This window comes from Littorina saxatilis, linkage group LG1 (assembly GCF_037325665.1).
Source record: "Littorina saxatilis isolate snail1 linkage group LG1, US_GU_Lsax_2.0, whole genome shotgun sequence".
Taxonomy (NCBI): Eukaryota; Metazoa; Mollusca; class Gastropoda; order Littorinimorpha; family Littorinidae; genus Littorina; species Littorina saxatilis.
In genome coordinates, this window is record NC_090245.1 from 17241846 (window position 1) to 17267897 (window position 26052).

The 26052-nt window shown below is 45.5% G+C and overlaps 1 protein-coding gene across 3 annotated transcripts in view; it reads right to left on the reverse strand.

The window, feature by feature from the left end:
* LOC138963088 (piezo-type mechanosensitive ion channel component 2-like) overlaps positions 1 to 26052 on the reverse strand; it is a 185969-nt gene that overhangs the window by 58127 nt on the left and 101790 nt on the right. For all 3 annotated transcript variants that reach the window (XM_070335119.1, XM_070335110.1, XM_070335101.1), the window contains 7 exons: positions 23018 to 23119; positions 14535 to 14697; positions 9855 to 10040; positions 8580 to 8637; positions 7171 to 7279; positions 5012 to 5168; positions 2575 to 2735 (listed from right to left, as the gene is read on the reverse strand). In XM_070335119.1, the coding sequence (XP_070191220.1) occupies positions 2575 to 2735; positions 5012 to 5168; positions 7171 to 7279; positions 8580 to 8637; positions 9855 to 10040; positions 14535 to 14697; positions 23018 to 23119 (936 nt within the window). The remainder of the gene's footprint in view (positions 1 to 2574; positions 2736 to 5011; positions 5169 to 7170; positions 7280 to 8579; positions 8638 to 9854; positions 10041 to 14534; positions 14698 to 23017; positions 23120 to 26052) is intronic.

Genomic DNA, 26052 nt, shown 5'->3' on the forward strand with positions numbered 1-26052 from the left:
TCCATTCTAATCTCCATCTATTATACTGTTCAAAAAAAGAAACGCATAGTTGCTACTTGCCAAATTTGTTTTATTTTTCGAAAAAATTAACAGAAAATCCAATATTTAGATTATTTGTTTGAAATTTGGTATGGACACAGTTGAATGCACACACAGTTCATTTGCATCTTCAAATCAATCAGTCAATCAATACGATTGGGTGCCGAGGCTGTCAAGTCAGTAGGGGGTGTGACTGCAAGTTGAGCAGCAACAACTGCCCGGCACCTTCTGGGCATGGACTGGATCAGATGCCGGATATCTTGCTGTGGGATGGTGTCCCACTCCTCCTGAAGTGCCTGCAATAGATCGCGGTGATTTGCCGGCGCTTCTTCTCGCCTGCGCACACGTCTGTCCAATTCATCCCAGAGGTGTTCTATCGGGTTCATGTCTGGCGACATGGATGGCCAGGGAAGCACCTGGACATGGTGGTCGGTGAGGAACTGGGTGGTGAGTCGTGCTGTGTGCGGGCGAGCGTTGTCCTGCTGGAATATGGCATCCTGGTCAGCCAGAAGAGGAAGGGCGTGTGGGCGCAGAATTTCCTCCACGTATCGCTGGGCAGTTATGCGCCCTTGGACGTGCACCAGGGTGCTCTTTCCAGCGGTATTGATCGCCCCCCACACCATGACGCCTCCACCACCATGAACGGGTGCCTCATCCACACAGTTGGGCGCGTAACGTTCGTTTACTCTCCGGTAGACCCTCCTCCGACCATCATGTCGCTGGAGCAGGAAGTAGGACTCGTCGCTGAACCACACGTGTCTCCAGTGATTCCGGACGGTCCAGCGAAGGTGCTGGTTGCCCCACTGCACTCGGTTCTGGCGATGGCGGCGGGTGAGGACAGCTCCTCTGTGAGGTCTGCGAGCTCTCAAACCAGCTTCATGCAGGCGGTTCCGCACGGTCTGGTCCGATAATCGGTGTGGCCCGGGGAGAGCCTGGACAGAAGATGAGGCCGACAGGAAACGATTCCGGAGGTGGCGGAGCCGTATGAAGCGGTCGTGAGCAGCAGTTGTCGCCCTTGGTCTTCCCGCTCGTGGCAAGTCAGCAACGGAGCCAGTGGCTTGAAACCTGACCCACAGTCTACTGATGGTGCTCTGGGACACGTGGAAGTGCCTGGCGATTGCACTTTGACTTTGGCCTGCTTGTAAACGACCCAATGCAATTTGGCGGTCTTCTCTGCTCAATCGGGCCATCTTTCGTCACTGAATTGTCGTCTGATTTCTTTGTGGCGAACAATCCGCTTTTATGGGTTTTGGAAGACATGGTGAGAGCTCAATATTCCCCGAGTTTCACGAGATTACACTGAAGCATGACGAGTGGTCATGCCAAATGAGCAATTTTGACATTGTAGCCACTGATAACGCATGCGTCACGTGCAGAGCTCACTTGTGGCAATGGACGAAAGGTCGACGACCAGATAAACATTTTCTGCAGTTTGGTGGATATCCTTGTAGCCATATAACTAAATTAACCAAATATTACAAGCTATGCGTTTCTTTTTTTGAACAGTATATGTTGAGAAAGTCATAGACAATTTTCTATTTTAATGTAAAGGTGTTAATTTTAATGGACAAAAGTGATTGTTATTGTTAGGAAAGAATCCATCACTTTTTTGGCCCTTATCTTGTGATTGTCTCTACTTTTTTCTTCATAAAACTCAACTTACACCTGCAACAAATCAAGAAATAAACAGAGGCTTGATTTACTCTACACTCTCACCAACAGCATGGAGTCCAACTGTCGCTGCCTAACAGCAATCACTCTTGATTTAAGAGCAGAATGCAAACCTCGACTCCACTGTCTACATTCTTTATCTTCATTCATCCTTCATCCGTTTAGCAGCCACAATCGTCTAGCAGCCACAATCGTCTAGCAGCCACAATCGTTTAGCAGCCACAATAGTCTAGCAGCCACAATCGTCTAGTCAATTATTCTGCCGGTTTTTTTTTGCTTGCATGCTGGATATTTTTGTGTTTTTAAAACCCACCTCTGACATGGATTACAGAATCTTTTCCGTGCATACTTTGTCTTGTGCGTGCATACACACGAAGGGGGATAATGCACTTACAGGTCTGTACATAAGTTGACCTGGGAGATCTGAAAAATCTCCACCCTTAACCCACCAGGCACGACTGACTGGGATTTGAACACCCAACCTTCCGCATAGGAGGTCAGCGCCTTATTCACTAGGCCACTGCACCCGGCATCTTAACCACTAGGCCACTGTACATTGTACACATTTATATAGTCTTGAGTCGAGCGTTTGAAAATGCCTGAACCTGAAGGCGGGTGTAACTTACACCGCTTGGCATCAGTCTGCCTTAGAGATGAGGACAACAGTTGGCCAGATGGCCAGAATAGCGCGCTGCATTTTCCTGCATAGAACTAAGGCGCGTATGCCCCGACGGTGCCTGAGCTAAACATTGGTGGGCATTGTTGACAGCCCGGCTCACAGCACTGTAAACATTCCCCGTCCCTTCACCTCTCTCGCCACCATCCGCCCTACCCTTGGTCTCATGCCTGTATAGCCCAACTTACCCTGGAAGTGTTCTGTGGGTTCCTGGAAGTCTTTCCTCAGGGCGGTTTGACGTTCCTTGAGCACGGTCATCTTCCTCTTTATGTCGAGGAGAATTTGATGTTCTTGTTCCTTCTGGATCTCTACCTCTCTCACCAGGATACGGTTGATCAGCTCTGCGCCCCTACAAGCCAATTTCAAGCTCAAATATTAACTGAGAGAGGGACTGGCAGAAATATATTTGTGAGTGCTCATTTACATAATTGTTCTGTGAGAAATGAACTTATTTTTAGTACTACAGTAAAAAAAAAAAAAACTAAACTTCAAAACCCTCGTATTTCAATATTTGCTGTTTTGAGAACAAAACGAAAAAACGTGTTTTGAAAATTCACCACATCAAATATAACTTCAATTTATTGGTTGATTTTTTTTTTAAATAGTGCAATAGCACTCTAAATGTGTGTTCATGTCAGTTGTTAATGATATTCGATACAACAGAGAAAATATTGGGATATAAGAGCTTTTTATCCAAAGGAGTCATCCAGAATTAGTATATATAGGAGTTTTTTTCCCTTTGTCACCTAACCTTCCATTTCATATTTCTGAAGAAAAAAAAATTGTAAGGTAATAATACAACAGCAGCAACCTCGTATCTTCCATATTATGACATAGTTTTCATCCGAGTGAGGCACAAAACTTCGTAAGGTTAACTTAAGTTTTTGTTTTTTTGCACTCCCTTAAAACAAATGAAGATAAGAATTTTTTCTCAAGAACTTGTTCTAACTTAAGAAAGCAGCTGGAAATACAAGCTTTTATCACCACATGGGCACAAAAATGAGGGAGCTAACTGTTCTTTTAGTACTAAAACTTCCAAAATTGTGTGTGTGTGTGTGTGTGTGTGTGTGTGTGTGTGTACCCTCGTGTGTGTGTGTGTGTGTGTGTGTGTGTGTGTGTGTGTGTGTGTGTGTGTGTGTGTGTGTGTGTGTGTGTGTGTGTGTGTGTGTGTGTGTGTGTGTGTGTGTGTGTGTGTGTGTGTGTGTGTGTGTGTGTGTGTGCTTGCGTGTGTGTGTTTTTATATTTAGTAAAGTTTTGACTAAATATTTTAACATCGAGGGGGAATCGAAACGAGGGTCGTGGTGTATGTGCGTGTGTGTGTGCGTGCGTGTGTGCGTGTGTGTGTGTGTGTGTGTAGAGCGATTCAGACTAAACTACTGGACCGATCTTTATGAAATTTGACATGAGAGTTCCTGGGTATGAAATCCCCGAACGTTTTTTTCATTTTTTTGATAAATGTCTTTGATGACGTCATATCCGGCTTTTCGTGAAAGTTGAGGCGGCACTGTCACGCCCTCATTTTTCAACCAAATTGGTTGAAATTTTGGTCAAGTAATCTTCGACGAAGCCCGGATTTCGGTATTGCATTTCAGCTTGGTGGCTTAAAAATTAATTAATGACTTTGGTCATTAAAAATCTGAAAATTGTAAAAAAAAATAAAAATTTATAAAACGATCCAAATTTACGTTTAGCTTATTCTCCATCATTTGCTGATTCCAAAAACATATAAATATGTTATATTCGGATTAAAAACAAGCTCTGAAAATTAAATATATAAAAATTATTATCAAAATTAAATTGTCCAAATCAATTTAAAAACACTTTCATCTTATTCCTTGTCGGTTCCTGATTCCAAAAAACATATAGATATGATATGTTTGGATTAAAAACACGCTCAGAAAGTTAAAACAAAGAGAGGTACAGAAAAGCGTGCTATCCTTCTTAGCGCAACTACTACCCCGCTCTTCTTGTCAATTTCACTGCCTTTGCCATGAGCGGTGGACTGACGATGCTACGAGTATACGGTCTTGCTGAAAAATGGCATTGCGTTCAGTTTCATTCTGTGAGTTCGACATCTACTTGACTAAATATTGTATTTTCGCCTTACGCGACTTGTTTAATGTTGATGTTGTTGCGTTTTGTTTTTCTCCTTCCTTTCCCCTTCTACAGATCCCCGTATCATCCGCCTCATCAGATATTATATTGCTTTTAAGAGCATGCGTATAAGCTTTGCTTATTGTGCTCCATTCATTAATTTGATTCTATGCGGCGTTTGGTTTGTTTGTTTGCTTAACGCCCAGCCGACCACGAAGGGCCATATCAGGGCGGTGCTGCTTTGACATTTAACGTGCGCCACACACAAGACAGAAGTCGCAGCACAGGCTTCATGTCTCACCCAGTCACATTATTCTGACACTGGACACCAGTCCTAGCACTAACCCCATAATGCCAGGCGGAGCAGCCACTAGATTGCCAATTTTAAAGTCTTAGGTATGACCCGGCCGGGGTTCGAACCCACCACCTCCCGATCACGGGGCGGACGCCTTACCACTAGGCCAACCGTGCCGGTCTATGCGGCATTGTTATCTGTAATTTTTCTGAATAAAATTGCTTCAATGGAGATACCTAGAGGAGAGGCGGCTCTGTGCCGACAGGAGATCAACAACATGGCGGAAATAGTGGGAGCCGTAGATTCTGCGCTGTAGCAGAAGGAAAGCGAAGCAGACGACATCCCACGTCAATCCTGTGTTGTCCTCCACAATTATACATCCTTTTGCCTTCGCTGAAAAAACAAACAAACAAACAAACAGAATCTTGATGAAGGGAAAACTTAAAAGCTAAATATTGAAGGATTTTGAGCTTTACAAGCAATTAAACAAAAAAGTTGTACAACTTCAGTACATTAAAACAGGTATGGTCATATGCAAATCATAGGTTAATTGTAACTATTTTTTTTAAAAGAAGATTTACTACCAAATGCGCCCAATTACAGAACCACAACACACACGCATGTACACATACACACATCCATTTAGATAAGAATCCTTTTCCTGAGCAGATATATAACAAAATGCTGCCATTTTTAGATTTTTGTTTGTTTGTTTGTTTGCTTAACGCCCAGCCGACCACGAAGGGCCATATCAGGGCGGTGCTGCTTTGACATATAACGTGCGCCACACACAAGACAGAAGTCGCAGCACAGGCTTTATGTCTCACCCAGTCACATTATTCTGACACCGGACCAACCAGTCCTAGCACTAACCCCATAATGCCAGACGCCAGGCGGAGCAGCCGCTAGATTGCCAATTTTAAAGTCTTAGGTATGACCCGGCCGGGGTTCGAACCCACGACCTCCCGATCACGGGGCGGACGCCTTACCACAAGGCCAACCGTGCCGGTGCAAATCATTTAAATGCACATCTAACACGGGTCAGGTACGGTGGAACCCCCTTAATAGACCCCCCAATTTAAGACTTCTTCCTTTTTAAGACCTTGAGTTTTAGATCTTTTGTTCATAATGTCTGTAAATGTATCCCAAATTTAAGACTCCAAGGATCATCCTTTTTAAGATCCAATTTTATCAGATTTTTGGAGGTTTTAAAATGGGGATTCCACTGTATTGACTTGCAAAGGATAACCCCACCCCACCCCACCCCAACCTCACCCCACCCCGACCCCACCCCAACCCGACCCCAACCCACCCCGACCCCAACCCAACCCCACCCCAACCCCACCCCACCCCAACCCCATTTCCTCTTCTAACATTCCAACACCACCTATTAAATCAACGAAACATTAAATGAATTTGTCACCAAACAGTAATAATCAGTCAACTTTCAAAGAAACAACTGCACATGCATGCAAATTTGAGCAATTAGGCAAAGTTATTCAACAAATGAAAAGTCAATCAAAAATGTAACTTAATATGCATTTGTGTTACCATGCCCTACGACCATTTCCCCTGGAGAGATGAAAAGTTTGAACACAAACAAGGAGATACTTGAAAACTGAATCCTTTCACATTTACACACCATAAGACAAACCTACCTATGCAGTTCAAAAAAGGCTATTCCAATGTACATGTACAGACAAGAGAGAGAGAGAGAGAGAGAGAGAGAGAGAGAGAGAGAGAGAGAGAGAGAGAGAGAGAGAGAGAGAGAGAGAGAGAGAGAGAGAGAGAGAAAGAGAGACAGAGACTTAGACTTAGAACATTTTATTGACATAAAGGGTAAACATTTTAAGCCAAGGGCCTAATCTTACAACGTGCCCTTTACATTCACACTAACACATCCGCACGCATAAAAACAACAGAGAGAGTGAGAGAGGGAGAGAGAGAGAGAGAGAGAGAGAGAGAGAGAGAGAGAGAGAGAGAGTGAGAGAGACGGAAAGAGAGAGAGTGAGAGAGAGAAAGAGAGAGAGAGAAAGAAAGAGAGAGAGTGAGAGTGAGAAAGAGACACAGAGAGAGCACACAGAGGTACCAGACAGGCAAGCAGACAGATAGACAGAGAGTTCTGAGCAATCACAAATGAATTGGGAGGGGGGTGGGGGGGTGGTCAGGGTGGTGTAGAAAAATGGAGGTAAGGGGAGACATAAACATTTTTTTTTTAAAGAAGATGGGGGGACAGAGGAAAATGGACAAGGGGAAAAGGGGGAGAAGTGATGAAAACTCCACATTTCCAGCATCGCAAAAAAACTGACAAACAAAATGTACAATCACACACACACTCATCATCGTCATCACCAGTCTCTTCCAACCCAACAAAACACAGATACTGAGAGCTTACCATCTTCAATAATATCACCCTCCGTGGGAAGCAGACAGTTGATGCCGAAGAGCTGAACGACCCAACAATTGCTCTGGAAAAGCTTGTTGACATACACACAGCCCACCAACTGAAATGGAAGCAGAGAGCACAGGTTAGCAGACTCATGGTGGTATGATGATATATGTGTGTTAACGCCCTCATGGTTAAACCATTAGGGGCATGTTCCCAGCCCATGGTGGTATGATGATATATGTGTGTTAACGCCCTCATGGTTAAACCATTCGGGGCATGTTCCCAGCCCATGGTGGTATGATGATATATGTGTGTTAACGCCCTCATGGTTAAACCATTAGGGGCATGTTCCCAGCCCATGGTGGTATGATGATATATATGTGTTAACGCCCTCATGGTTAAACCATTAGGGGCATGTTCCCAGCCCATGGTGGTATGATGATATATGTGTGTTAACGCCCTCATGGTTAAACCATTCGGGGCATGTTCCCAGCCCATGGTGGTATGATGATATATGTGTGTTGACGCCCTCATGGTTAAACCATTGGGGGCATGTTCCCAGCCCATGGTGGTATGATGATATATGTGTGTTAACGCCCTCATGGTTAAACCATTGGGGGCATGTTCCCAGCCCATGGTGGTATGATGATATATGTGTGTTAACGCCCTCATGGTTAAACCATTAGGGGCATGTTCCCAGCCCATGGTGGTATGATGATATATGTGTGTTGACGCCCTCATGGTTAAACCATTAGGGGCATGTTCCCAGCCCATGGCGGTATAGTGGACCCCCCCCCCCCCCCATCCATTCAAGACACACAGCCCCACCCCCCACCCCCCCATGCCACATCAGATTTTCTGTTACAACCTCTGTATCTTTACCTCTATTCCATAGAGGCTCCTCCCTTACAGAGACCTGTACAAATGGGTGGGGGAGGAGACGGGGGGGGGGGGGGGTGGGGGCTCTGTACTTGTTATGCCAGACTCCTCCAATAAGAGGACATCACCAAAAAATAGACGCCTTCTCTTGTTACTCTATCCAAAAGCATTACTTCAGTAAGCCTAGGGCCATGATCAAGGGGACACCTGTTACGTGGGGATATACTGGTCGGTAACAAAAATAACCTCTCATCAAAGGTAAAACTGTCTACACGCACACTCACATCTCGTTCACCACATTACCGTTCGGATGAAAAAACACCAGAGAAAAAAATAAAGCAAACACATTTTTTCACTTGCACAAGACTGCCTCAGCCAAACACAAACAAACATTGGATGAATTGAGAACGACCCCGGCCCCTCCCCCTCCTCCTCCCCAGTTCAGGGCCAGTTCATGATATACTATAGCTACAAAAGCTCATTCAGATTTCACCATTCATTTTCTCTTAGTTGTGCAAACCAGGTAATCCTCTCACCTGAAGACAAGCCTTGGCAAAGAGCACGAACACAACATAGGCAATGAGGAAATTCCACCTGGAAAACAGACAAGGCACTTTCAACATGAGCGTATTTCACAAATGCACTGTTTATTTACAAGAACAGTGTGTCTACTGATCTGTATCAGACGTTTGTGTGTGCAATCATCTACACAAGCCTATCACAGAACTTAAATATAACTACTACTGTGCGGGCGGGGATGTAGCTCAGTCGGTAGCGCGCTGGATTTGTATCCAGTTGGCCGCTGTCAGCGTGAGTTCGTCCCCACGTTCGGCGAGAGATTTATTTCTCAGAGTCAACTTTGTGTGCAGACTCTCCTCGGTGTCCGAACACCCCCGTGTGTACACGCAAGCACAAGACCAAGTGCGCACGAAAAAGATCCTGTAATCCATGTCAGAGTTCGGTGGGTTATAGAAACACAAAAATACCCAGCATGCTTCCTCCGAAAGCGGCGTATGGCTGCCTAAATGGCGGGGTAAAAACGGTCATACACGTAAAAGCCGTGGGAGTTTCAGCCCATGAACGAACAAACAAACTACTACTGTGCTCTCTTTAACAAAAGAAGCTTGTGTGAACAAAGTGCCATGGTTCCTGCACCCATTTATCCCCTTGTGCACACACAGAGACACTCTTACCTCCCTCATGATCTGCTGCCACTGTGCCTGTGTGCACACACAGAGACACGTGTTCATACACATTCTTTCTCTCCCTACCCCCCCTCCCTACTCCTTGTTCAGAATACAGGTACACCCTTATCCCTCCCAAAAAAAGACATCCCCCCCCCCTCTCCCTGATCAGCTGCCAGTGTTCCTGTCCACACACACACACACACGCACAGACACACGCACACACACACGCACGCACACACACACACACACACACTCTTCCCATACCCTCATGATCTGCTACTACTCTTCCTGTGTGCACACACTCTTTCTCCCTACCACTGGCAGCCCCACCCAGAATACAGGTACACCCATACCCCTCCCATATAAAAGACCCCCCCCCCCCCCCCCTCTCTCTCACTCCCTGATCAGTTGCCACTGTTCCTGTCCACACACAGACACGCACACACGAGCACACACACACACACACACACACACACACACACACACACACACACACACACACACACACACACACACACACACACACACACACACACACACACACACACACACACACACACACACACACACCCTCCTACCATACCCTCTCCTTCCCCACTCTCACCACAGTCCAGTAATACTCACATGCGAAGAAGCTTTCGTAGTGGCTTCAGCAAGAACTCCTTGCCGTACCACATGAAGCAGAAGACAGCAATGACGTAGCCAAGGCCAAAGATGTTGACCCGCGTTGCCCCGGCAATGAAGACGACAGCCAGCGTGACCCAGAACATGTATTCATACACTCCTTGCTTGAACACGTCCAGGTACATCCTGCAAACCATCCAAACAACAACAGTGTGTCACTCAATATTACACAAAAAAGTCAAATGAAGGGGAGGAAAGGAGTCGGGTGTTGCATATTTGCCCCCCCCCCCCCCCCCTCCCAAAAAAAACAAACCGGAAACAGAAGTAAGAAAAGAAGAGACATTTGACAGAAAAGGCCAAAAAATAGTTTCAATTTTGGTATGAAATTTGTTTTATCTTTTTGTTGAATGCAAGAAAAGACTGTTAACATGATTTAAGAAATAACGCTGAATGAGGTTGATTGCGTGTGAGTGTATGTGTGTGTACAACCAATGTTGAAAATAATGCATTACTGCAGGACAGTGTAAAAAACAAGAAGAGCAAACGCTCGATCGAGTCACTTTCGCAGTTCTGAATATTATATGAGGCATCAGATGGACAGGAAGAAATTGCTATTCACAACACAATGAGTCACGTTCACATAAAATTTGAGCCCGGTCACTTTTATAGTTTCCGAGAAAAGCCCAACGTTAAGTTGTGTGTTGCCGAACAGAAAAGGCTAGTTATCTCCCTTGTTTTTCTGATAACGTTCGTAAAAGGCTACAGATGTAAATACTTTGATGTAAAGAATAATCCTACAAAGTTTCAATCACATCCGATGAACTTTGTCAAAGATATAAAATGTCTAATTTTTCCTTTGACGCTGACCTGTGACCTTGAAAAAGGTCAAAGGTCAACGAAACCATCGTTAAAGTGTAGAGGTCATTGGAGGTCACGACTAAACAAAATATGAGCCCGATCGCTTTGATAGTTTCCGAGAAAAGTCCAACGTTAAGGTGGTGTCTACGGACGGCCGGCCGGCCGGCCGGACAGACTAACACTGACCGATTACATAGAGTCACTTTTTCTCAAGTGACTCAAAAAACTGCTTCAAATAGGCAAGAAATGACATTAAATTTGCAGCACTGATCAGTTCCACATGCACTCTTCAATCAGAAATACAATTAGGTACAGTATTGCAAAAATACTTCGGTTTTTGGCTCACGTAAGTGTAGCCTATGCGATGCTAAACTTTGTCTGTCTGTGCGTGCGTGTGTATGTTATAGAAACTTTAACATTTGACTGAACACCGAAATACTAATTTCACCTGGTTATTATCCAAGCAACATCTTCAGAGTATTGAAGCAATGATCAACATTTCGTCGGCATGTGTGAAGTTAAAGTGTATATCCAAAGAAAACGGGTGGTGGGGGGGTTTTGGGGGTAAAAGCAGGCGACTGGTTTGTGTCGTGTGTGGTATGTAGACCAGGTCAGGGGTCAAGATCAGGTCAGGTCGCGTGAAGGATTGTGGTATAGATTCACTTTTCAGTTCTCACCTCTGCATTCGCCGATTCGGGGAAGACGATTTCACATTGTTCGGTTTCTTAGCTCCAGAAAAATAGATAAAGAAGATACCAAAGGAGATTTCCTACAGTTTGATCTGCACAGCGTTTTTCCAGTGTCTGCGCGAGGAAGAGCTGTCGAAAGCGCAGTGTCACCTAAGCTTACTGATAATCCGTTTTGTTTAATTTCTTTTTATTTTAGCAGACACGGATATCAAACACAGTGCCAAGCAGTCACCTCTAGTGAAATGAGTTGATCTGAAGTGCCTGTAATGTTTGGATGTCTTTGTTTTCGGTTTGATTTATGTGAATTTCAAAACTTGCAGTTGAGTCTCAAGTTTACTCTGCCCGTTTAAAACTGTCCACCATTTACTTGAACATGCAGATATAAGGAAACGGAATGAATCTGTTCTCAAAGTCAAAATTATTACGATTTTGCCTCAGTTTCAAAACATGCTCTGTCAAGGTTCTGTCTGTAAAATTTGGTACCTTGCAACAATTTCCTTAAATTTGAAAGACAGTTTTTGAATGCTAGATCTATAGATCTGTATCGCGTTTCATTCTTTGATTGTACTGTTTGCTGTTTACGCACTATCATGATTCGCTAACGTTTGGTAAACTTACATTGCAACAGCTTCCTTGTCTTTGTTGGCATTTTCTTTCAAGGCAGCTCAACGTAAGATTAGCTTCTTTTGGACAGCAGGTAGAATGCGAGTTTTGAGACGACAGTCGTCCAAACAAATGGACTGTGAATAGTGTGTTGACTGTGCTGACCGTCAGAATTATTTCAAGAACCAGGCTGCTGCAGTCAGTTGATATATTTTGCATATTGTAGGGTTCCCATGCTGCATAGGTAAAGTGGCTTGTATAACCCGACCATTCAGTATCAAAACACTGTTTAAATTTGTGTAGGTTGTAGTCATCACAACTAATCACATTTTGCCTTTTGTTTCAGAAAGGAGGATAAGCTACAACAAGATCGACGCTGAGAGTATGTCAGATATGCCTCAGCCACATGGCGACTTCCGAATTTAGATCCACTCGGCATGGTGACAAGTCTTGATGAAAAGTATAAGACTGAGGACAGCAGTGGAAAAAGTGGCCACATGGCAGGTACCTATTTTGTTTGCAAAAAACCCCGGGGTGGAATGTTCCCATTTCTCTCTCGCAGGATCACAAAAGCTGGCAATTTTGTTCCATCCGCTGCCGCCGTAAGTGCCACCGTGAAGCCTCGTTTTTCAGCCTTTGTGGTCTTGATTCTAACTTGTTTGGCACCTTTCTTGTTGTTGGTACGGGCTGGCACCATGTCAAACCGGACCATCGTCTGATCCATGTTCATGATGTTGGACAGAGGATAACCATGGCGATGACGTAGTCAAAGAATGTTCCGTCGGAACTGAAGGAGTTGATCCTCAAAGTCTGCAGGGACCTTTTGGCTTGAGCTGGTTCCCTGTCGACAAGACACCAAGTTGCGCTGTTTCCAACGACTTAACCACATGTCTGATGCCGAGAAGCCCACCACATTAAAAGCACCTGCCAGTTCAATCGCTTTCCGTTGCAAGTCCTTGTTTCGCACTACCCTGCCTTCAGATCTTTCATCTTCCAGATAACGCAGCACACCTTGGTCGACATGTTCAGATCTAACTGCTGGTCCTTTCGACAGTTTCCATTTTTGTTTGTCTTTTCCGTACTGCTGTTCAAGTCTATCTCTGTTTTCACTCCATTCCCTGATCCTCTTCCTATCCACAGAAAATTCACGGGCACACTCTGAAACATTACCACCTGCTTCGTTATCCAGATACTGGAGGGATTGCAATTTGAAAGACACAATGTAAGACTGTCGCTTCGGCATTTTGCAAAAATGGCACACAGAGATTCAAGAACCAACTTCAGGCCACCAGGAAGCTCGTCAAAGTACCGGTACGTCACTGACAGACAAAAGACGTCAGTGGAAAAGCATGACGTAATTTTAATTCACTTTGTCGGGGATGGGTGGGAGTGAGGAGAGGGGACAAAGAATAAGAAAAAAAGGAAAGAAACACGGAAAGGTAAAGAAGGGAAAAAAGATGACTTTTAGAACAGTCTGCACAAATCCTAGTGAAAGTGAGCCTATAGTCTCTTTGAAACAAGAAGGGCAAAGCCCATACGACTCACATGCTTTACACATTTTTCCTACCAAAATACATGTGACCTTGACCCAAGGTCAAGGTCATGCAACACAAAGCTGTTAATTCAAGACATAGGAAGTACAATGGTGCTTATTGGCTCTTTCTACCATGAGATATGGTCACTTTTAGTGGTTCACTACCTTATTTTGGTCACATTTCATAAGGGTCAAAGTGACCTTGACCTTGATCATATGTGACCAAATGTGTCTCATGATGAAAGCATAACATGTGCCCCACATACTTTTTAAGTTTGAAACAGTTATCTTCCATAGTTCAGGGTCAAGGTCACTTCAAAATATGTATACAATCCAACTTTGAAGAGCTCCTGTGACCTTGACCTTGAAGCAAGGTAAACCAAACTGGTATCAAAAGATGGGGCTTACTTTGCCCTATATATCATATATAGGTGAGGTATTGAATCTCAAAAACTTCAGAGAAAATGGGAAAAATGTGAAAAATAGCTGTTTTTTAGGCAACATTTATGGCCCCTGCGACCTTGACCTTGAAGCAAGGTCAAGATGCTATGTATGTTTTTTGGGGCCTTGTCATCATACACCATCTTGCCAAATTTGGTACTGATAGACTGAATAGTGTCCAAGAAATATCCAACGTTAAAGTTTTCCGGACGGACGGACGGACGGACGGACGGACGACTCGGGTGAGTACATAGACTCACTTTTGCTTCGCATGTGAGTCAAAAAAGCAGGGTGGGCGTTTGCTAGGTAGTTACCCCTGTGCACAACTTTTGGCCCAAAGTGGGGGGTGGGCGTTTGCTAAATGGTGGGCTTATGCTAGGGATTTTTACTGTATTTGCATTTTTGACCAAAATATGACAGTTGACACAGACGAAAACAGTCATTGTTGTACTAGGCAGCGCAGTTCCGGCAAGCCACCTAAATGAAAGTTTTAGTCGGATTCTGATGTAGCTTAAAGATGACAAATCCAACGTGCAAGAAAATATCATTACTAACGTGCTGGTTATGGTGAAATCTTCCACAGCAATTTTGCAGGAGAGGTCATGCTCCTCCACAATCTCCGAGTTGTCTCCGCCGTTGATGGCGCTCCCGGTGCCAGTCACTTCCATGCGGAAGACCCTCCACTGCAGCACTACAAACAGTAGCTGCAAGATGTCCGCTGCACACAAGTGGTTTAGGAATAATAATAATAAATAACTTTTCTATAGCGCTAGTCACATCAATTGGCTCCAGGGGCCTCACAAATGCATTCTAAAACACACCAGCACAAATTAAACGAGCATACAAAGCATTCAAATAACTGAGATAAAACAACAACATCCAAAGCACTAAGCAAACTGGGCTTACAAGACAAAACAGTCACACACACACACACACACACACACACACACACACACACACACACACACAAACACACACACACACACTCACAAACACAAACACACACACACAGTCATACCAATGATGGTGAGATCATACTGTACATACATGGTAGAGAGTTCAAAAGCAGAAATAATGTTGTGGGGAGTCTAGAGGAGGCTAAGTAAAGGCTTTACGTAACAGGTATGTTTTGAGTTGTGTTTTGAAGGAGGAAAGGCTACTGGAATCACGGATAGAATTTAAGTGCGTTCCACACGGTCGTAACCTGATGCCTAAAGGTTCTTTGCAACATCGGAGACACTGAAGAGGTCGCCATGTCAGACAAGAGACCTACCAAAGGGTATGGCACTGTTATTAACTAAGTTGCATTTCTAATGTTGTAAGTTTAAATAGTTACTGACACACATGCTGACATAACACACACACGCTCCCATGTGTACTCACCAGGAAACATGACGCACACAGACACATACACAACAATATACTGTCAACAATGGGGATTAAAAATAAATACTGAAAAAACGAACATTGTAATATTTTGTCGTAATCTTCCCAAAATGAATACAATATTTAAATGTGGAGATTGTATTATCAAAAGAACAGACCAGTATAAATATTTGGGTATAGTGTTCAACCAAAATGGAAATTTAAATATTGCCCAGGAGCATCTTAGCAAACAAGGAAACAAAGCAGCTTACTCTCTTCGAAAAGCGTTCAGAAATAGTCTTGTTCAAACAAAAACAATTTTAAATTTATTTGACTTGTTAGTGTCCCCAATTATTTGTTACGGCGCAGAAGTATGGTTTCCGTACATTATAAAAAATACACATATATTTGACGACATTGATGCCTTTTTTCAATGTTGCATCTCCAAGGAATGCCCTCATGAAAGTGCACATATAAGATTTTGCAGATTCATTCTTGGTACGCATAAGAAAAGTATGAAAATTCCAGTGCTAGCAGAACTAGGACGGTTTCCAATAGGATTGAGAATATTATCACAATGCATAAAATATTGGGCTCATATACTAGAGACTAAAAAAGACTCCTACATATATCAAGCATATTTATCACTATTAGATCCGTCACGGGAAAGTTCATGGTCACATTTCATAAAACAAGCAGTAGATAAATTAGGATTTAAGCATGTCTGGCAAAATCAATCTACATTTAATTCTAAAAAGTTACAAAAAGCCATACAAGAGAAATTAGAATGCAAATTCATAAAATTCTGGATTAATAAAAAGTCTGAAGGAAGTTCAAAATTAAAATTCTACGCAAAAGTAACAGACTCGAGGAAATACGAAGTGCAATCTTATATCAATGAGGTAAAAAATTTAGATCACAGAAAAGCATTAACAAAGTTAAGAATAAGTGCACACGATTTAGAAATTGAAAAGGGTCGACATTTAAATACACCAGTAAATGACAGATTATGCAAAAAATGTAATGTGATAGAGGATGAAATACATTTGTTGGATAAATGCACCAAATATACTTTCATTAGAGAAAAATTCATATCAAGCATAGCCTATTCAGGCCAATACACTCTTCCCAGCCAAATATTACAAATACCCAAACTACAAACCCAGCTAGCACAGTTTGTTTACGAATGTTTCAAAAAACGGTGATGTTTGCTTTTACTACAGTTTCTTTGTTAATTAATTACGTGCCTTATAAACTGTGTGTTTCATGGCAATAAAGATTATTCTATTCTATTCTATACACACTTACACAGATACGCTGAGACTCAGACACACACTGAGACACAGTCACACACACTTACACAGATACACTGAGACTCACAGACACACACCGAGACACAGTCACACACACTTACACAGATACACTGAGACTCACAGACACACACCGAGACACAGTCACACACACTTACACAGATACACTGAGACTCACAGACACACACCGAGACACAGTCACACACACTTACACAGATACACTGAGACTCACACCGAGACACAGTCACACACACTTACACAGATACACTGAGACTCACAGACACACACCGAGACACAGTCACACACACTTACACAGATACACTGAGACTCACAGACACACACCTGTATTTTGTTGTGTTTGAATGTATTATGTATTGAATGTGCTCAAGCCAAGCAACATTCCTGTGTATTGCACGTGGTTGTAGTAAAACCTCATGTCTTATTCACTGGCAAAAATCAACAATCACACGCCACAGATGTTCCATTCCTGTCTCTCTATCCTTCCCTTTCTTTCTCTTCTCTTCCCTCCCCACCCATAACCCCCCCCCCCCCCCCCCCCTCATTCACCAGCCCCAAATTCCTGTCACAGGGCTAACACCCAAAGAAAGTGAAAAACCGGAAAAGGCCAAGGTCCGCGGCGGCAACGCCCCCCAGAAGCTGAAGCTTTTGTTTTTCACTTGTTAAAGCAAAGCACAGCCTCTCCGGGTACCAAAATGTATGTTGATAAATTATAAAATGATACACATTTTGCCTTCATCAACCATCCAAACTGTAAAAAAATAAATAAATAAATAAATCGAAAATTTTAATAACAAATTTTCATTTGATTAAAATACTTACCCGAATCACATAAGCATTGACGTAGTCAGAGATGCTAAGGTCTGAAAATCGCTACCCGTCTAACAATTTTAAAGGGAAGCAACCCCACAACAAAAAGTGTAAGAGGAAGCGTAGCTATGCACGCTTGCCATGGGGGTTACCTCCCACTGGTGTGTACTACGTCACTACCGCTTCCCGAGCACGTGGTAGAACTCATACGACTTTATACAATACTTAGAAACTATAATGCGGGGAAGGTGGGAGGGAATTACCTATGTGATTCGGGTAAGTATATTAATCAAATGAAAATTTATTATTAAAATTTTCGATTAAATTACATATTCTTACTCCGAATCACATATAAGCAGATAACTCCAACAAGGTGGTGGGAAAGATCAAAAGTTCTAACTCACTCTTAAGTTCTGGAAAGGCACTGGCCCGCTGCCATCAAGGCAGGGAGGGACCGGGAACCATCCTGACAAACAGCCGCGATGTCTCACAGATAAAAGTTGATAAAGACATCATCCGAGCGCCAGTAAGCTGTGCGCAGAACATCACCCAAGCCCTGGATTCATGGACTCGGGCCGAGTCAAGGGGGAAGACAGGCTGCGCCCTCCTCCCCCCCCCCCCCCCATTGGAAAGGCTCCATTCGTAAGCCTGCCTAATGAGAGTCAACACCCACCGGGCCAACGTTGTCCTAGAAATGTCCTTGTCCCTTGCTGTGTTAAGGGATATGAACAGAAGCTTCTGTGAGCTTGATCGAACCAGCTGAATACGAGCAAGGTTAGTTTAAGTATCAAGGGCCCGAACCGGACAATTAACCAGATCTTGATCGCCAGGGGCCAGGATGTGGGTAAGGGGTTTGACCTGAACCAGAGGGGAAGCTTGATCTGGCGCCTGATTCTTAGCCAGAAAACCAGGGCGGAATCTCAATGACACAGAGCCGTCCTGCTCACGAGAGATGTCTTCCGGACTTCCGGAGAGGGCATGTATCTTGCTACCTCTATGCGCTGTAGCTAAGAGCAACAGAAACAGAGCCTTGCGGGTCAGATTAGGGAGGCTAGAGTCCCGCAACGGTTGGAAGTCCGTTGAGCGCAAAAACTCGAGGACTAGGAAGAGATCCCACTTGGGGATGGGAGTGCGGGTCTTAACATCTTTAAATTAAGGGCTGCGCTTAATGACTCCTGAAATGACCCGGCTGACATTGATAGAATGCCCTATCTGTCTCAGAGTAGCGGAGATCGCCGATCTCCGGACCTTTAAAGAGGAGGCGGAGGCTCCTTATGAGGACAGGTCAGAGAGGTGGTTGGCCACATGCATAGAGCGGGGGGCCACAGCATTCAGCCCGTGAGCCTGACACCGTGTGGCCCAGGCCTTCCAATGTGAAGCGTACACGGACGAGGTGGAGGCTCTGTGAGAGCGCTGTACCAGGTATGAAGTCAGTTCTGATGCCCCAGAACACCTCAGCGAGGACCGAACAACCTCCACACGTGAAGATTCAGTGACTGAGGGTCCTCGTATGGAACGCCGGTTCGAGGCTGCACGAGCTCCCCTCTCGCCAGAGAGAGAGGGATGGGAGGGCCGTGAGCGAGTCTCAGTAGGTCCGGAAACCAAGCCTGAGAGGGCCAAAGGTGGGCGACCAGCAGCAGTGACGGCCCCTCCAGATCCGCTTTCCTGATCACTCGGCCGAGCAACTGGAAAGGAGGAAACGCGTAAGCCTCCAGGCCCGTCCAGGGAATGTCCAATGCGTTCGTCTGCCAAGCCTCCGGGTCGGGGAAGGGCGAGACGAAGATTGGAAGACGCCTTGAAAATCTGGTGGCAAAAAGATCCACCAGAGGCTTCTGGACAAGGGCCCAAAGGCGAAGCAGCGCCCCATGAGTGATCGTCCACTCTGACTGAAGCACCTTGTCGGAGCGACTGAGCGCGTCCGCAAGAGTGTTCAGACTCCCCGGCAGGTACCTTGCTGTGAGGGTGATCTGGTGCTGGGCACACCAAGTCAGGATCTCGCAGGTCCTGCGCGAGAGAGAGGGGGACCGCGAACCTCCCTGTTTGTTCACGTAGGCTGCCACTGTAGTGTTGTCTGTGAAAAGACGAACGTGTTTGGCCTGGAGTGAAGGGAGGAACTCGGCCAGAGCTAGAGACACCGCCTCTAGCTCCAGAGAGTTTATGTGCCACCGGCTCTGTTCTGCCGACCACAGACCGGACGCTGTGAGTCGGTCCGTGTGCGCACCCCACCCCAGCAGGGACGCATCTGTGAAGAGGTCCGTGTCTGGGGGGGGCGAGGCAATCGGTACACCCCTGCAAACCCAACCCGTGTCCAGCCACGGAAGGGTTGCAGCCTGGAACCATCCCTCGCGAGGGACAAGGGCATTCCAGTCCACGCAAGGAGAGTCCACAAACGGCTTCAGAGCGAGCTGAAGAGGTCGCTTGTGAACTCTCCCCAGTGGTACCAACAGAGCCATGGACTCCATCTGCCCCAGGAAAGCCCGCAGGAGAGGCAAAGTGGAGCGAATGAGAGCTTGGAGCTTGTCCACCCGCTTCTGCGATGGCCGGACAGACCAAGAGACCGTGTTATGTTATATGAAGTCTTATATCACGCGCGTATCTCCAGACTCGGACTCAAGGCGCAGGGATCTATTTATGCTGTGTGAGATGGAATGTTTTACACAGTACATCACGCATTCACATCGACCAGCAGATCGCAGTCATTTTGGCGCATATCCTACTTTTCACGGCCTATTATTCCAAGTCACACGGGTATTTTGGTGGACATTTTTTATCTATGCCTATACAATTTTGCCAGGAAAGACCCTTTTGTCAATCGTGGGATCTTTAACGTGCACACCCCAATGTAGTGTACACGAAGGGACCTCGGTTTTTCGTCTCATCCGAAAGACATCCCCAAGTAGGTGAACATCTGGGACGGTACTAGCTCCGACTTTGTTCGGTTGATCGAAAACCCCAGCAAGCTGGCCTCTCGAAGAACCGACTGGGTATGCTGCGAACAGAGTGTCTTGCTTTGACTCATGATGAGCCAGTCGTCGAGATACGCCCGCAGTCGAATACCCTGCGACCTCACCAGTGCGCAAAACTGCCTCACCACCATGGTAAAAATCCATGGAGCTAGGGACAGCCCAAACGGGAGAGCACGGAACTGGTAGATCTGATCGCCCCACCGGAAACGAAGCCATTTCCGGTCGGCCGGATGCACAAGTATGTGGAAATATGCATCCGTCAGATCTATAGAGGTCGCCCAGTCTCCTGGGCGGAGAGCGTCTCGGACCGAGGCTGGCGTCTCCATCTTGAATCGTATCGTTCTCAAGAACGTATTGAGAAACGATAGATCCAGGACGGGGCGCCAAGCTCCTGAGGCCTTGGGAACGGCGAAAAGCCGCCCGTAGAACCCCGGCGAGCTGTGGTCGAAGACCTCTTCCACCGCGCCCTTATCTAGCAGAGAGGCAACTTCTGCCTGGAGGACAGCCCTTGCCTCTTGTGAGAAGGAGGGCTTGCAAGCCGGAGGACGCCTGGAAAGCGGGGCCTTCTCTTCCAGCCAAAGTAAGCGGAAGCCCGACCTCACCACTCCCACTATCCATTGGCTGTGCGTAGAAGCCAGCCAATGAGACAGCGCCCGGGAGGGGCCCCCCGCCATCACCAAGGTGGAAGACGGGAGGGGGGCGAGATCGGGAGCGCTTCATTGCGGGTGGGGCTTGCCGCGAGAGCCGCCCCTACCCCTGCCCGTCGAAGACCTCTTGTTCGAACCTCTGGAAGGAGCACGAGGTCTCTTCTGGGAAGCCGGCTTGGCCTGAGCAGAGGGCTGAGACTGCTTGGGCTGAGCCGGCTTGGTCTGCTTTAACCCCTGTAAAGCGACAGTAGAGAACTGCTGGTCTCTATTGGTCTCTATCTCCTGCTTTCTGGCGTCGAGCGCCAGATGGCCGAAGAGAGACCCGTCAACAAAGGGTGAGGACCGGAGGGTGTTTTTCGTCGATTCCTCAGAGAACTGGGAATGAGCGAGAAACAAGTCCCTCCTACACATGACCGCGTGGGCGTAGTGTAGGGAGGACAGCCTCATCTGTTCCTCATTCACCCTGGCAAGGGAGGAGAGGAGGGTAGCCACATCCTCGGAGTCCTGCTCTTTACTGATCGTAAAGCGGTCCAGGGACTCCTTAAGAGCCCGAGAAAGCGCTCTGAGGATTGTCTGGGAGATGGATGCCAGTTCTAACAGTTGTCGTCCAAGCTCCTCCGAAGAGGAAAGAGTCTGCTCAGAGAGCAAAAAACCCGAGTCCCTCTTCAGCGGTTTAGCGAGAAGAGGGAGAAGCTCCGGCGACACGGGCAAAGGTGAGCGCGGGAGGGCATAAGACGACAACAAATTCCGAGACACTCTGGGCAAAGAAAGCTTCTTCTGCGCAGAGGGCACGAAAGTCGAAGCCTGTGCAGGAGAGGCTAGCCAAGGAAGTGCCTGTTCCGGAGCTGAGCCATGGGCAACCAGCAGCGGAACCGGAACTGGGGGCAGACCGCTGCCGGAAGGAGCGGGTTTGGCCAAAATGCGAGAGAGGTGGAAAGCCACCGAAGGAGACTCCTCAAAACGGAAGTAGAAGGCCTCCTCTCTCTCAGACCGGAAGTCAGCCATCGCCGACGGAGCGACCGAAGAGGAAGTCACCGAAGACGAGGCCCCTTCCGGAAAATATCTGGAAGTAACTTCGGCCGCAGCCTCAAGAGCTACCTTGAGTCTGGCCGGAAATCCAGAACGTGTCTGCATGGGTCGAAGCCGTAGTTGCCTGTGAAAGAACGCTGAGAAGGGAAATCGGAAGCCGGAAACCCTCCCTGCCGGCAATCGTCCCGCCTCGCCCCCTGACTAAGAGGAGGGTGAGAGGAAGAGGCATCGAAAACCGAAGGCACAGGAACTGAGGAGCCAGCAGTCCCCACCTCGGAAGGGTGGAGGGACTGCTGGCCCAACTGAGGCTGGAAGCCTGCATGCCCGTAGGCCAGTCCATGGTCCGCACTCGCCGACGTCCAAGAGAAAGCGTCGGGAAGAGGACCGGGAATTCCGGACGGAGCCGGAATTGCAACCGAAGCAGCGGCGCTATGCTGAAGCGGGTGTTGCACGGACTGCGGGCGGAAGCCCGAAGGCCCGTAGGCCAGCCCTAGATCCGAACCGGATGGGACTGCGACAGTAAACAGACAGCCACGAGAGCGAAAGAAAATGCGACCTTCTCCTCTGAGCTGAAAAAGTCGTAGAGTTCTACCACGTGCTCGGGAAGCGGTAGTGACGTAGTACACACCAATGGGAGGTAACCCCCATGGCAAGCGTACATGGCTACGCTTCCTCTTACACTTTTTGTTGTGGGGTTGCTTCCCTTTAAAATTGTTAGACGGATAGCGATTTTCAGACCTTAGCATCTCTGACTACGTCAATGCTTATATGTGATTCGGAGTAAGAATATGTAATTTAATTGTGTTTTAAGAAACCGAATTTTCCTGTTTTAACAGTTATCAAAAACCGGATTTCCGGCGTGAACCGGAAAGGTGTTAGCCCTGTTGTCTTACCCATCAGAACAATGCTTGGAGGTGAGTTCTCAACATCTGGGATATACAGCCAGCGCTCCAAGAGGGGTGTAATGAATCCTTGCTTTGAAGTCCACGGAAAAGCTGAAAGAAAATCAAATGCATTAGCAAAACGTTAACTGCATTCCACAAATCCCTGTTGCTTTTCTTTGTCAGGATTTTCTTCTAATTCAGATCACAGAGTGAATATAGTTTCTGAGGTAGACAACCACTGTAGATACAGGAACTGTGTACAAGAAAATGACACCAGAGTTATTCATTATTTATTTCAGTACAATTCAACTCAAGTCAATCAAAGATTTATGTTCATTTTCATGACACATATCCAAATATTCAGTGAAGCCTGTCATACAGAAAATTCCATCAATTCTAACTCTTTCTTTTTACATTTAGTCAAGTTTTGACTAAATGTTTTAACATAGAGGGGGGAATCGAGACGAGGGTCGTGGTGTATGTGTGTGTGTGTGTGTGTGTGTGTGTGTGTGTGTGTGTGTGTGTGTGTGTGTGTGTGTGTGTGTGTGTGTCTGTCTGTCTGTCTGTCTGTGTGTGTGTGTGTAGAGCGATTCAGACTAAACTACTGGGTCGATCTTTATGAAATTTGACATGAGAGTTCCTGGGTATGATATCCCCGGACGTTTTTTTCTTTTTTTCGATAAATACCTTTGATGACGTCATATCCGGCTTTTTGTAAAAGTTGAGGCGGCACTGTCACACTCTCATTTTTCAATTAAATTGATTGAAATTTTGGCAAAGCAATCTTCGACGAAGGCCGGGGTTTGGTATTGCATTTCAGCTTGGTGGCTTAAAAACTAATGAGTGAGTTTGGTCATTAAAAATCGGAAACTTGTAATTAAAATTATTTTTTTAATAAACGATTTTCGTCATTTTCTGATTCCAAAAACATATACATATGTTATATTTGGATTAAAAACAAGCTCTAAAAATTAAAAATATAAAAATTATGATCAAAATTAAATTTCCGAAATCGATTCAAAAACTATTTCATCTTATTCCTTGTCGGTTCCTGATTCCAAAAACATATAGATATGATATGTTTGGATTAAAAACACGCTCAGAAAGTTAAAACGAAGAGAGGTACAGTAAAGCGTGCTATGAAGCACAGCGTAATCGCTACCGCGCCAAACAGGCTCGTCACTTTCACTGCCTTTTGCACTAGCGGCGGACTACGTTCAGTTTCATTCTGTGAGTTCCACAGCTTGACTAAATGTAGTAATTTCGCCTTACGCGACTTGTTTCTAAATTATTACACTTCATTTTTTTGCATGTAAACACATTCTCAATGTGGTTGGCTATTACTGACTGGCTAATGATCAACAATTCAAGACAATACAAAAACAAGAAGGGCAAAGCCCATACAACTCACATGCTTGACCTTGACCTTTACATGACCTTGACCTTCAGGGTCAAGGTCAAATAACTAAACCTAGCAATGACATCATACACTATTTATTTATTTTATTTATTTATTTACGAGGATTTATATCGCGCACGTATCTCACCACACAAGGCGACTCAAGGCGCATGTTACCTATTAATGCCGTGTGAGATGGAATTTTGTACACAATATATCACGCATTCACATCGGCCAGTAGATCGACTGCCTTTAGGCGCTGCATCCACCTTTCACGGCCTATTATTCCAGGTCACACGGGTATTTTGGTGGACATTTTTATCTACGCCTATACAATTTTGCCAGGAAAGACCCTTTTGTCAATCGTGGGATCTTTAACGTGCACACCCCAATGTAGTGTACACGAAGGGACCTCGGTTTTTCGTCTCATCCGAAAGACTAGCACTTGAACCCACCACCTAGGTTAGGAAAGGGGGGAGAAAATAGCGGCCTGACCCAGGGTCGAACACGCAACCTCTCGATTCCGAGCGCAAGTGCGTTACCACTCGGCCACCCAGTCTAAGAACACTAAGAACTGCTTTACACATTTTTCCTACCAAAATACATGTGACCTTGACCCAAGGTCAAGGTCATCCAAGGTCATGCAACACAAAGCTGTTAATTCAAGACATAGGAAGTACAATGGTGCTTATTGGCTCTTTCTACCTTGAGATATGGTCACTTTTAGTGGTTCACTACCTTATTTTCGTCACATTTCATAAGGGTCAAAGTGACCTTGACCTTGATCATATGTGACCAAATGTGTCTCATGATGAAAGCATAACATGTGCCCCACATAATTTTTAAGTTTGAAACAGTTATCTTCCATAGTTCAGGGTCAAGGTCACTTCAAAATATGTATACAATCCAACTTTGAAGAGCTCCTGTGACCTTGACCTTGAAGCAAGGTAAACCAAACTGGTATCAAAAGATGGGGCTTACTTTGCCCTATATATCATATATAGGTGAGGTATTCAATCTCAAAAACTTCAGAGAAAATGGGAAAAATGGGAAAAATAGCTGTTTTTTAGACAACATTTATGGCCCCTGCGACCTTGACCTTGAAGCAAGGTCAAGATGCTATGTATGTTTTTTGGGGCCTTGTCATCATACACCATCTTGCCAAATTTGGTACTGATAGACTGAATAGTGTCCAAGAAATATCCAACGTTAAAGTTTTCCGGACGTCCGTCCGGACGGACGGACGGACGGACGGACGACTTGGGTGAGTACATAGACTCACTTTTGCTTCGCATGTGAGTCAAAAACACCATCACTGTCAGAAATGTGTCTTTCTTCTCGGTCTAAGGCTTTCTGCAACACCCAACATCCTTAACAATTTTTTTTATTTTTAAAATTAAATTTTTGTTTGTTTAAAGTAGACACTATAAGCAGCAGCATACAGGGGAACGAACCCCCCCATTAAGACCCACCAAATTAAGACTTCCTCCTTTTTAAGACCCCGTTTTCTCAGACAGTTCACACAACCTCTGAAAATGTACCCCTATTTTAACACTTCCTCCTTTTAAACACTTTGTACCCCACCTATGTTGACCAAGTTTTTTTTAGCCGAGACCAGCTGTGCTGCAGCAGGTTACTCGGACCC